The 11,990-nt window shown below is 41.1% G+C and overlaps 1 protein-coding gene across 4 annotated transcripts in view; it reads left to right on the top strand.

Annotated features, from left to right (window-relative positions):
• The window catches only part of LOC106772484 (ribokinase), a 14,664-nt gene extending 3,049 nt beyond the window's left edge, over positions 1–11,615 (top strand). Inside the window, exons 9-13 of one of the 4 annotated variants that reach the window (XM_022784632.1) lie at positions 121–247; positions 338–432; positions 10,773–10,911; positions 11,089–11,141; positions 11,370–11,615. In XM_022784632.1, coding sequence (XP_022640353.1) covers positions 121–247; positions 338–432; positions 10,773–10,911; positions 11,089–11,141; positions 11,370–11,486 — 531 coding nt within the window. In that variant the 3' untranslated portion in view covers positions 11,487–11,615. Of the gene's footprint in view, positions 1–120; positions 248–334; positions 433–10,772; positions 10,912–11,088; positions 11,142–11,369 lie in introns of all 4 variants that reach the window. The other 3 variants (XM_022784631.1, XM_022784633.1, XM_022784634.1) reach the window with 3 other exon arrangements.
• The last annotated feature ends 375 nt before the right edge of the window (positions 11,616–11,990 follow it).

Genomic DNA, 11,990 nt, shown 5'->3' with positions numbered 1-11,990 from the left:
TTTTTTTTTTTTTTTTTTATTTCATACACCTATATATCCATTTATTTTACCGAAACCTTACTTTTACTCCATTCTGTGGGTTTAATTATTAAATAAACATGTACTCTTTTCTGCTGACAGGCATGGACAGAGGCATCCACTCTTCCACAAGCACTTGTTTCTATGCTTTTAATGTTGCCCAACATAAAATTTGTGATTGTAACTTTGGGAAAAGATGGATGCATAATGCTGGAGAGAACGGCTGATAGTACGTATAGATGATAGTGGCCATATTAGCATATTTTAATCGGTTTTCATGTAAAGATAGTTTCATTTACTGAGCCTTTTCTGGCAGCAGGTCCTTCTGCAGAAGAAGTGGATGCTGACACCTTATTGGAATCATTGGAGTTAAAAAGGAATAAAAGTGTATCCACCCCAACCTGCATACAATCAGTAATGTCAACAAAACCCAGAATTATTTTTCCTTGATTTTGGTATTACTGAAATCTCACCCCAAGTTTTATGACACTGTATGGGGTAGGGTAGGCTACTTAGAACAACTGATGTTGTTGGGCTATATCAAACACCCAGCTTTTAGTAAGAAAAATGTTAGCAACACACGCTATGTTAGCAACACACCCAGATTTTGGTATTATTGAAAATCACAAATCTGTATGATTCCCACTTCTTTTCAATTATTTTTAACTAATACTACTGAGAATGTTGCTATCACTTCTCTCTTTTGTAAAATCATTTACGATGTACTAATGTATTTGGTAAGGGCTTCAAAGTTTTCTTAGATGTAAAGCTTGGACACTAACACAGACATAGAGACAGAAAAAATTCTAAAATTTGTGCGATAAGGACATGGAGCATACTTTCTTGACATTTTCTTAAGAATTTCCTAAATGAAATTGTCAGTAGTTTAACTGGCTACGAACAAGTACAACTTTTCTGTTAAAAGATTTTAAATATTGTGTCTGGGGAGTGTGGTGTAGAAGTGTCTGCGTCCAACTTGCAGACACGGCACTAAATGGTGTGTTTAGACTATATGAGATCTTTCTCTAGCTCTGATTTTGGATTATCTTCGGTTTGAGCCAATTTCAAATCACTGAAGTGAATTGTTGCGTGCACAATTAACACCAGTGTTATAATGCTTAAACCAAGCATTGATGCGTGTTTTTTAGACATTCACAAGATGAATATATTGTCTCACACTAACATGAGCTAGACATTTTTTGCAAACCGTTCTGATGATAGCCTCTAAAACTCATTTTTTTTTTTATTTCTAGTAATATTAATAAAGGATAGGGATGACAGAAAACCTTTGCTGAAATGACCAAATATAACCTACATTATTTTGCCAATCTTTGACATGGAAGACTCTGAAACAATTAAACCGCCAAGGCAATCTGTGTACTTGTAAACCAATACAAAGGAAAATTGAACAACTTGTGTTTAGTATTCCTTGTCACTCTATGTTTTAGTCTTGGGATTGCAGCATTCAACCTAATCTCTTCTACATACTAATTTCTTTATTTTCAGAGTTAATTGTGTAAATTGCTAGCAGTGTTACCGATAAATAAAAGTATTCCACAGCCATTCAAAGTAAAGCCAAATTGATAGGTTCTTGTAGTCAAGAACCTATGGACAACACTCGAAAACACTCAAAGATCAGTTTCCCTGAATTGTACAGACCTCTTTTATTACCAAGANTATAGCTTAACCATAATCGATTATACCAGTAAAAATTACAATGTTTAACATTTTCCTACTACATTCAAAATCTACAAGTTGCTTTTTAAATATTTTCCTACTACATCCAAAATCTATAAGTTGCAGCATCATCAAAACATATCTTCAGGTTTTACCAATACTCCTTATTGGTAACACTCACTAGTTCATGACATTACCGAACGTCCCCATATCGGTAAATACAAATAACTTTTAATCAATGAGTTAAACAATAAAAGCATTAAGCATAGATGAGAACCCAACAATTGATAAACAAGTATATGACAAGCATATGAAATAAATAAGAATTTGGATAAATGAGAGTTTCAAAAGATTACATTGTTCCCCAACAACAAAGGATTTAGTTCACCATAATCATGATGAACTAGATGAATTGAATGGAAAGAATGAAAAGATAAACCCCAGATTTGGTAGGTTGGAGCTCCCACATCCAAATTCCTCCTCCAAGGGGTGAAAAGAGTGATGTTTCGTCTTCCTCTGCCAAAAGATTCCCCTTCTAATTCGCACTGAGGCTATATATAAGCCCAAAAAGATAACAAAAAGATTACAGAATCTATCTAATAAAAACAGACAACCGCCCAGGTGCCTAAATTCACCGCTCAGCGGTTTGCCTCTTACCGGTTTGACCGCTCAGCGTCAGTTTTGCCGCTGAGCGGTTTCCCTCTAATCACTCTGAGTGCTCAGCGGTCCATTCTGGCCCTCAGCGGCTCACTTGACCCTTCTTTTCATCATTTTTCTCCTTCTTTCATGGGTCTAAGTCCTCCTTACTTCAATTCCATCTTTAATTCATCTAAAAATCTTGCAAAACAATGTAAAACAAGCATAATATCGCTAAAACCAACTTTTGGCTCTCAAGAGACTCAACTAAGTGTGTTACTTGATTTAAAGCTCATTCTAAGCCATAAAGGGTGTGTTTTACTATCAAATTTAAGCATGAAAATAACTGTTTTTAGACCGTTATCATTGAGCGCTCAGAGGGATTAGAGGGAAACTGCTCAGTGGCATAACTAACCGTTGAGCGGTCAAAGCGGCCAGAGGGAAACCATTGAGCGGTGAATTTAGGCGCTTGGGCGGTTATCTGTTTTATTACCTAGATTCTGTAATCGTTCTGTTATCTTTTTGGGCTTATATATAGCCCTAGTGCGAATCAAAACATATTCTTTTGGCAGAGAGAAACGTCCAGAGCTATTCCACACACCTTGGAGGAGGTTCCTTGGATGCTCAGACTTCAATCTACCAAGTTTAGAGTTATTTCTTCCATTCTTTCATCATATTTCATCTAGTTTCACCATGATTATGGTGAACTAAACCCTAGGTTGTTAGGGAATAATGTAATCTATTTGAAACTCTCATATATCCAAATTCTTATTTATTTTATATGCTTGCATATGCTTGATATATCAATTGTTGGGTTCTTCACCTTTGCTTAATGCTTTTATCTTTTAACTTATTCGGTAAATTTTGTTTGTCTTTATTGATACGGGGATGTACAGTAATGTCATGAACTGGTGTTGAATTCCTTGATTATGTTAATACCGCCTAGGGATAGGGGTAGGAAAATCAATTGTATTTTGCTTCCGCTTATCATGCATTATTAATTACTAGGGGAGGTTAGGGATAACAAGTCGGTAATTAGTAATAGGCTCTTTTCACCAAGGGATTGGGTTAAGGGTAGACTAAGAAAGTTTGCATGACAATTTGATAAATAAGCTAATTAAATAAGAATAGTAGATATATGAGGATGGATAAGATGAAATCATAAACCCCAACAACTCCATTCATCCATAGTTTCTTAAAGCCAATTGAATCATTGCATTTGCATGTTTACTTTTGTTCTTGCATACAAACATCAACTTAATTTCTCAAGTCTTACGCGATTAGTTTACATGAAAAGTAAGGCCTAAGAGTCCTTTGGGAAACGATACTTGGACTTACCCATTTATATTACTTGATAACGATCTGGTACACTTGCTAGGGACTTAACAAGTTTTTGGCGCTGTTGCCGGGGACTCGTGGTTTAACTTATTTAGTAGTGTAAACTGATTAAGTTTGAATTGATTGTATATATTTTATCTTTTTATCTTTTTATTTTATTTTTTTTATATATAAAAAAGTGCTACTAGGGTTTGTTTTTCTTGTGCATGCAGCAGGAGCTCTGACATACTAGGAGCAAGAAAAATACACAACCTCTTCTTCAAGGCTTAAGCGAGACAAGGGGGAGAAGGAGAGTCAGACGCCCATCTGGGGATTTGTTTCCTTCCCCTGAAAGATTACTATCACCTTCACTAGTTAGAAGAACAGAGGAGATGGCTGAACGAACTCCTCCAAGACGCACTCTTGCAGATCAATCTAATGTTGTTGGTCCTTTGCATTTTAACAGGATAACCATGCCTATGGATCAAACGACCAATATGGTGATGAATCCAAAAATTATACACCTGGTGTAAAGCAACCAGTTTCACGACCTGTCAAATGAGAACCCCTATGACCATTTAACAGTGTTTAGTGAAATCTGCAATACAGTGAAGATGACAGGTGTATCAAATGATAGAGTGAGGCTTAGCTTGTTCCCGTTCTCATTGGGAGACAATGCTAAGACATGGCTCAATTCCTTCCCTTAAGGGACGTTTACTATATGGGAGACTGTGGCTACAAAGTTTGTCAACAAATATTTTCCACAGTCTAAAGTTACTCAGGGAAGACTGGAAATCTCATCATTCAAGCAAGGCATGGAAGAAACTCTAAGTCAAGCATGGGAGAGATTCAAAGGCTTACTCAGGAAGACACCAGTTCATGGGTTTGACAAGACAACCATTGTTCTTGCTTACCTTGGTGAACTAAACATGTAGTCTAAGATGATGTTGGATGCCTCAGTTGGAGGTGATATTAAACAGAAGACTGAGGATGAAGCCTATGACTTGATAGAGAGTATGACAACTAATGGGCAAGAAACATACAGTGAAAGGGGCACACAAACACAAAAGAGAGGACTCTTGCACTTACCTGCAGATGATGCAATGCTAGCTCAAAATCATCTTTTGACCCAAAAGCTAGATACATTGACAAAGATCCTCTCACAACTTCCAAAGGAGATTCGTAATGTCTCCCAAACACAGCAGTTATGCAATTTCTGTGGTGGTGACCATATTAATGGTCAATGTGCTATACCGGAGGAGATGCTGCAGGAAGCAAATTACATGGGGAATCAATTCCAATACAGGCAAGGGAATTTCAACCAAGGTTGGAAGAATCATCCGAGTATTGGTCAACAACAAAACAACCCATCAGGGCAAACAGGAGGCTTCAGGCAGTAGCATCCCTCACTTATGTGGTAGCAGGTTAGACATATGATAGAGTTTGTCAAAGATCTAAATGATAGATTTGAAAAATTCTTGAAAGTTTATGAGTCCAATCGTGTAAGTGACCAAGCTAGTTTTAGATCACTAGAGATGCAAATTTGAAAGCTGTCAAAAAGAGTAGAAACCACTGAAAAGAACCAGTTTAGGGCTAACACTAAGGTTAACCCTAAATAAGAATGCAAAGTTGTGGTGACAAGGAGTAAAAGAAAGGCTGAAAGGAAGTAGCAGAGATTGGAAGCAGTGACGAAAAGGAGGAAAGAGAGGTCATTGAGATAAGCAGCAACAGTGAAGGAGAGGAAGAAGAGGAAGCAAGATTTAGTCACAACGGGCAGAACAAAGAAGTTTATAACTGTTAACAAATTGGCAAGCGTACCAAATCGTATCAAGTAATAATAAATGGTAAGTCCAAGTATCGTTTTCCCAAGAGATTCATGACACTAAACTGTTGTGCTTTTGCTTAACCAATCAAGACTATAAAAATAATATTTTGGGATTTTTGAATTTAAAGTACGGAAAAATAAACATGAATGCAATTTGATCAATTGAGGTTAAACACAAAAGTGGATGGAGGATGGTGATAATATGAAATGGATTTGTTGCTAANGAAACTAACAGAACAACCCCCCCAACACCTAACTGCCCTGGCAGTTAGGGCCTGTAACGTTTCTTTTCCTTCTATATACAATTAATTCCCTAACATTACTCCCCTCTCCTCCAACAACCTTGTCCCCAAGGTTAAATTCCGGATACTGCTCCTGCATAGTAGCCACATCTTCCCAAGTAGCACCCTCTTGTCCTCCTTGCCACTCTATCAACACCTGAGGTATTTCTTCCGATTCCAGCTGCCTTGTTCTTCTCCCTAATATCTTGACTGGCCAAAACAGTGGCCCGTCCGCTTGTAATTCAATTGGAAGTTCCTTTTCAACCTTCTTCTCACCTACTGCCTTCTTGAGCTGGGAAACGTGGAATATTGGGTGTATTCTTGCCGCCTCAGGTAATTGTAAACGAAACGCTACTTTCCCCACCTGTTGTAACACCTCAAAAGGTCCATAATACCTAGCAGAGAGCTTAGGATGCAACCGTGTAGGCATGGATGTTTGTCTATGGGGTCTAATCTTTAAATAGACCCAATCTCCCACTTGAATATCTACCTCTTTCCTTTTTTTATTCGCCTAAGTAACCATGGCCTCCTGAGCTTGCTTTAAATGGACCTTCAGCTGTTTTAAAGCCTCATCCCTTGTTAACAAATCCTGTGCCACAGACTCCACTGCTGTTTCCCCTGGAATAAAACGACTCAAGGCTGGTGGAACTCTCCCGTAAACTATTTCAAAGGGAGAACACCTGGCTGCACCTTGATAACTGGTATTATACCAGTATTCGGCCCAAGGAAGCATCATTTTCCAACTCTTAGGTTGTTCCGAGCAGAAACACCTCAAATATCCCTCCAAAATCCTGTTTACCACCTCGGTTTGACCATCCGTTTCAGGATGGTATGCCGTGCTCATGTTAAGTTGGGTCCCCTGCTCCTTGAAAAGCTCCTTCCAGAACACGCTTAAAAAGAGAGGATCTCGATCACTTACTATAGACGTAGGAATTCCGTGCAGTCTAACTATTTCACGAACGAAAACTTCAGCCACCGTTCGGGCAGAATAGGGGTGTTTAAGTGCTATGAAGTGGCTGTACTTGCTCAACCTGTCAACGACTACCAAGATTGCATCAAATCCTTGTGATTTGGGTAGCTTCACAATAAAATCAAGACTTATCTCCTCCCAGATTGCCTGCGGAATCGGAAGCGGTTGTAGCAGACCCTGAGGTGATGCNGCTAAGTACTTATGNTGCTGGCAAATTACACAGCTCGCCACAAACTCAGTTATCGCTTTCTTCATCCCCTGCCAGTATACAGATTGGGCCACTTTTNGGTATGTGCGAAACACTCCAGAGTGNCCCCCAGTGCTGGTCACGTGAAACTCGGCTAGGAGCTTGGGAATCCAGCTCGACTTTGCTGACAGAACCAGCCTTCCTTTGTAGTGAAGGCGGTCATTCTCCAACGTGTAGGCTTCATGGCTATTCGGATCCCCCTTGAGGTCCTCCATTATCTTCTGAAGAGTGTCATCCTCCTCCACCTCTTTTAAGACTTCCTTGAAATCATGCCAGTAAGGCCTAGAGATGGCTCGTATCTCCCCCTCCTCCGTCTCCACGTCTCCTTTCCTAGATAAGGCATCTGCAACTTTGTTAGAACTACCCACCTTATAAACAATTTCAAAGTCATACCCCATCAACTTGGCTATCCAATTCTGTTGGCTGTGTGTTGTTATCCTCTGTTCTAACTAGTATTTGAGACTGCGCTGATCGGTGTGAACCACAAATCTCCTCCCCAATAGATAGGGTCGCCAGTGTTGGATGGCCATGACTAATGCCATCAACTCTTTCTCATAAATGGATTTGCTCCTAGACCCCTCCGACAGCGCCTTGCTAAAGAAAGCAATAGGCCTTTTATTTTGCATCAATACCGCCCCTACTCCACTCCCGGAAGCATCACACTCAACGTGAAACTCTTGCGTGAAATCGGGCAAGGCCAACACCGATGCAGTTGTCATTGCAGACTTCAAGGCAGCCATGGCTGCACTAGCTCTTTCTAACCATTCAAATTGCCCCTTTTTTAACAGTTTCGTGAGGGGTTTTGCCAACTCTCCATACTTTTGCACAAATCTCCTATAGTACCCAGTCAAGCCCAAAAATCCCCTTAACACCTTCAAATTCCTGGGTTCAGTCCACTCCAGCACGGCCTTAATTTTATCTTGGTCCATCTCCACTCCCTTTTCAGATATCCGATGCCCCAGGTATTGAACTCTCTTCTTCCCAAACTCACATTTTTTTTCATTAGCCACCCAGCTGTTCTGCTCTAATAGCTGCAACACCAGTTTTAGATGATGGAGGTGCTCGGCCCAGGATGGGCTGTACACCAAGATATCGTCAAAAAAAACAAGCACCCACTTCCTTAAGTAAGGCGCCATTAACCGGTTCATAGCACTCTGGAATGTTGCGGGAGCATTCGTTAACCCGAAGGGCATCACCAAAAACTCAAACAGGCCCTGATGTGTCCGGAAGGCAGTCTTTTGAATGTCTTCTTCACCCATGCGTATTTGATGATATCCTGCCTTCAGGTCCAGTTTAGAAAAAAACCTTGCACCCTTAAGCTCATCCAATAATTCCTCAATCACCGGGATGGGAAATTTGTCTGGAACGGTTGCCTTGTTCAAGGCCCTGTAATCCACACAGAATCTCCAACTTCCATCTCTCTTTTTTACTAAAATCACGGGGCTGGAAAATGGACTTTGGCTCGGCCTTATGACCCCTGCTCGTAGCATATCAGCAACTTGTTTCTCAATTTCTTCTTTCATCAAATACGGGTACCTGTAGGGTCTTACATTTATAGGATTGGTACCATCTTTTAGGAGTATTCGGTGTTGGGCATCACGTGCAGGGGGCAAACCTTCTCTCTCCTGGAACACCTTGGAGTGGGCATGCAGGACTGCTCTGATCTCCTCCTGCTGCCCTTCCGTCAACTCACCCGACACATCACCACTGGCTCCCTGCTCCACTACACACATTTCCCAAACCAAGAACCATGAGTCAGCATCCATTATTTTTGCTAGAGCTCCAGGATTCACCAGCTGTCTCGCCAAAGCTGGATCCCCCTTAATNACCCTTTTCTCTCCCTCCNCNACATATTGCATGGACATATTTCCCCAATTAATAGTCACTTCCCCCAACGTCGCTAACCAAGCAATGCCCAGTATTAGATCAACTCCCCCCAGTTCAAAGACATGCATGTCTTCTTCTACGACCACATCTGCCAATTGCAATCTCACCTTTTCGCAACGTCCTCCGGTCCACTTCTTCCGACCATCGCCCAAACTCACTGTGTAAGTAGGGGTGTCTGTCACCGGCAGCCCCAGCTCCTCCACCACACCCTGGCCAATGAAATTGTGACTGGCCCCACTGTCAATCAACACCACCACTCTCCTTCCCCCTATCACCCCATTCAACTTCATCGTCTTGGGAGGCGTCAGGCCCTCCGCCGAATAGGCCGACAACTCCAGAGGTTTCGCGTCCGAGTTAGATTTTTCTTCCATCTCATCCTCTTCGTCCTCCGCCATCAATAATACCCTTAAACTTTTCTTAGTACATCGATGCCCTGGCGTAAATGGTCCGCCGCACCGGAAACATCTTCCCTCCTCACGCCTTTTCAGATACTCCGGATACGGTAAGTTTCTGACCATCCGAACTTTATTTTCCCCTCCGGTTGGGTTATTACCCCTCGCACTGGTACTGTTCGCCGTCACCGACCCATCTCTCCTGGCCGTGGTAATTCCCTCTGTCGCAACTGACCGCGGTGCAGAATTGCGATCTCCATCGCTCCTCGCGATCGACGCCGATGTTCGAGCACCCGCATGATGAACCTTGAACCCGTTCCATACTCCCCCGCATGCACGGTTTATTGCATCTTCCACGTCTCTCGCCACCCTAATCGCTCCCATCAAATCGGGAGGATCCTGAATTCTGACTTGGCCCTTAATATCGTCTCGCAACCCCGCGAGGAAGAAACCCAGAATCAATTCCTCCGACAAACCCTGGGTCTGTCCCAGCAGCTTCTCGAAATTCCTCACGAACTCTTCCAGCGTTCCATTTTGTCTCAGGGTAGCCATTTGTTCGTAAACCGTTCCCCTGTACCCCCCTCCAAAGCGATTGACCAGCCCAGCCTTCAAACCCAACCAAGAACGGTTCTTGGTCTTCTCCCGCCAATACTTGAACCAATAACTCGCGCTCCCCTCCATACTCATGTATGCGAGTTCAACCTTATCCTCCTCCGCCACCTTCTGGATATCGAAGAATCTTTCGGCTCGATTAATCCAGACATATGGGTCTTCTCCTTCAAACGTTGGCAATTCCACCCTCTTCCTCCAATTGTGTGGTATTCCCCCAGTATCGTGCCTTTCTTGACTATCGTTCACCGAATTGCTGCTTCCCTCAGAGCCACCTCCTGAATTATGGTTACCACCATTATTGTTCCCTCCATTCATCCCTCTCATCAATTGTTGTAGATCACGTCTTATTGCCGCTGTCTCATCCTTGATTCCCTTTATCGTCATCTCCAAGTTGTTCACCCTTCCCTCCAATTGACTTTCCATCGCTGATTCCTCCCTTCTTTGGATCCGGTAGGTCGGACCAAATGATAGGTTCTTGTAGTCAAGAACCTATGGACAACACTCGAAAACACTCAAAGATCAGTTTCCCTGAATTGTACAGACCTCTTTTATTACCAAGAACAAAAAGAATCGTGGTTACAAAGCAACCCGAGAGCTTAACCTCTCTCCAAAGAACTACAAGAGTTCTCGCAAAACACTGATACTCCCCAAAACTCCCTAGTAAACTCCCTACTCCCCCTTATATACACTCTGCTAACAGAAACTAACAGAACAACCCCCCCAACACCTAACTGCCCTGGCAGTTAGGGCCTGTAACGTTTCTTTTCCTTCTATATACAATTAATTCCCTAACACAAGTACTTGGATCCTTGAGGTTCTAGGAATGGGGATTGTAACTTAAAAAATTCACATTCTTGTTTGGGATTTTGGTCAACTTTTAGTCATACGTTTTTCCCTTTGATTCACCCAGTCAGTGGCAAAATTGAAGGCAGAGGGGATAGGAACAGTTAGTGGGAAGTTATATGTTGGAACAGCCGAGAGTATTCCACCATCAGAGCTTGTTGATACCACTGGTGCTGGGGATGCTTTTATTGGGGCTGTAATCTATGGTAAACTCTACAGCTTTGCTAAATCTTTTTCTCATAGTCTTTGGCAAGGTCATGATATCAGAATGTGCGACTTGCATATAAACTTCCACATGTCTTATGTGTATTCTTCCTGAAACCATATTTAACTTCTCTGAATGAATACACGGATGACATCTGTTCTGTTCTTATTATTTTCAGCTATCTGTGCCAAGTTTACTCCAGAGAAAATGCTATCCTTTGCTGCTAATGTGGTATGCAATCTTATACTCAATTATCATTGCACGCGCACACACAAATACAATTGTGCTACATGCATGGCTTATTTTGTACTTCAATTGGGACAATGCAAATGGAGTGAATCTCTATTGAACTAAATTATATTTTTTATTATTCGATTGGATAATTTTTTGCCCACAAATGACTCTAAACTGAACCCTTAGCATTGGTTTGAGAGCTTATTCATTTTATTGCCACTTCAGGCAGGTGCCAAGTGCAGGGATCTAGGAGCACGGAGTGGTCTTCCTTATCGTGCAGATCCACGCTTTGAATCCTTTATATTGGAGAATTTGAGTACTTCAAGTATAAATAGCTTGTAATCTTCCATTAGTTAGTTATGCAACAGTTTCAAGTATAAATAGCTTGTAATCTTTCATTTCAGATGAGATGTCTTCATTGGGATATTCGACTGGAGCTAATGATCATGGACATTTAAACTTTTTGCCTTATTTATTTGACTTTTCGTAGTGGAAATGAGGATATTATCTGCTTTTGAGTTAACTTCCTCATGTATTACAATGAAATCGTAAGATAGTGTATTTTGGTGCAGTGAAGCAAAATTGAAGGTTTTGATACAATAGAAAAAATAAATGAAAGGGTGTTACCGACAACTTTATTTGATCAGTATAAAACTTAGAAAGCTAAAAAAATTTATAAAATGGAAATTCATGTCCTAACATCTTTATACAGAATTTAATTTAACAAAGCTACCATTTCTACTAAATTTAAGTTTAGATAATTGAACATTCTCTACCAAAGTATGTATAGGAAGTTATCCTTTATATACATATATGCATGTTGCTTTTAGGTTGCGGTTGTTTAAG

Source organism: Vigna radiata, chromosome 8 (assembly GCF_000741045.1).
Source record: "Vigna radiata var. radiata cultivar VC1973A chromosome 8, Vradiata_ver6, whole genome shotgun sequence".
Lineage (NCBI taxonomy): Eukaryota > Viridiplantae > Streptophyta > Magnoliopsida > Fabales > Fabaceae > Vigna > Vigna radiata.
Note: the sequence above shows the minus strand (reverse complement) of the source record. Positions and strands in the feature narration are given on the sequence as shown.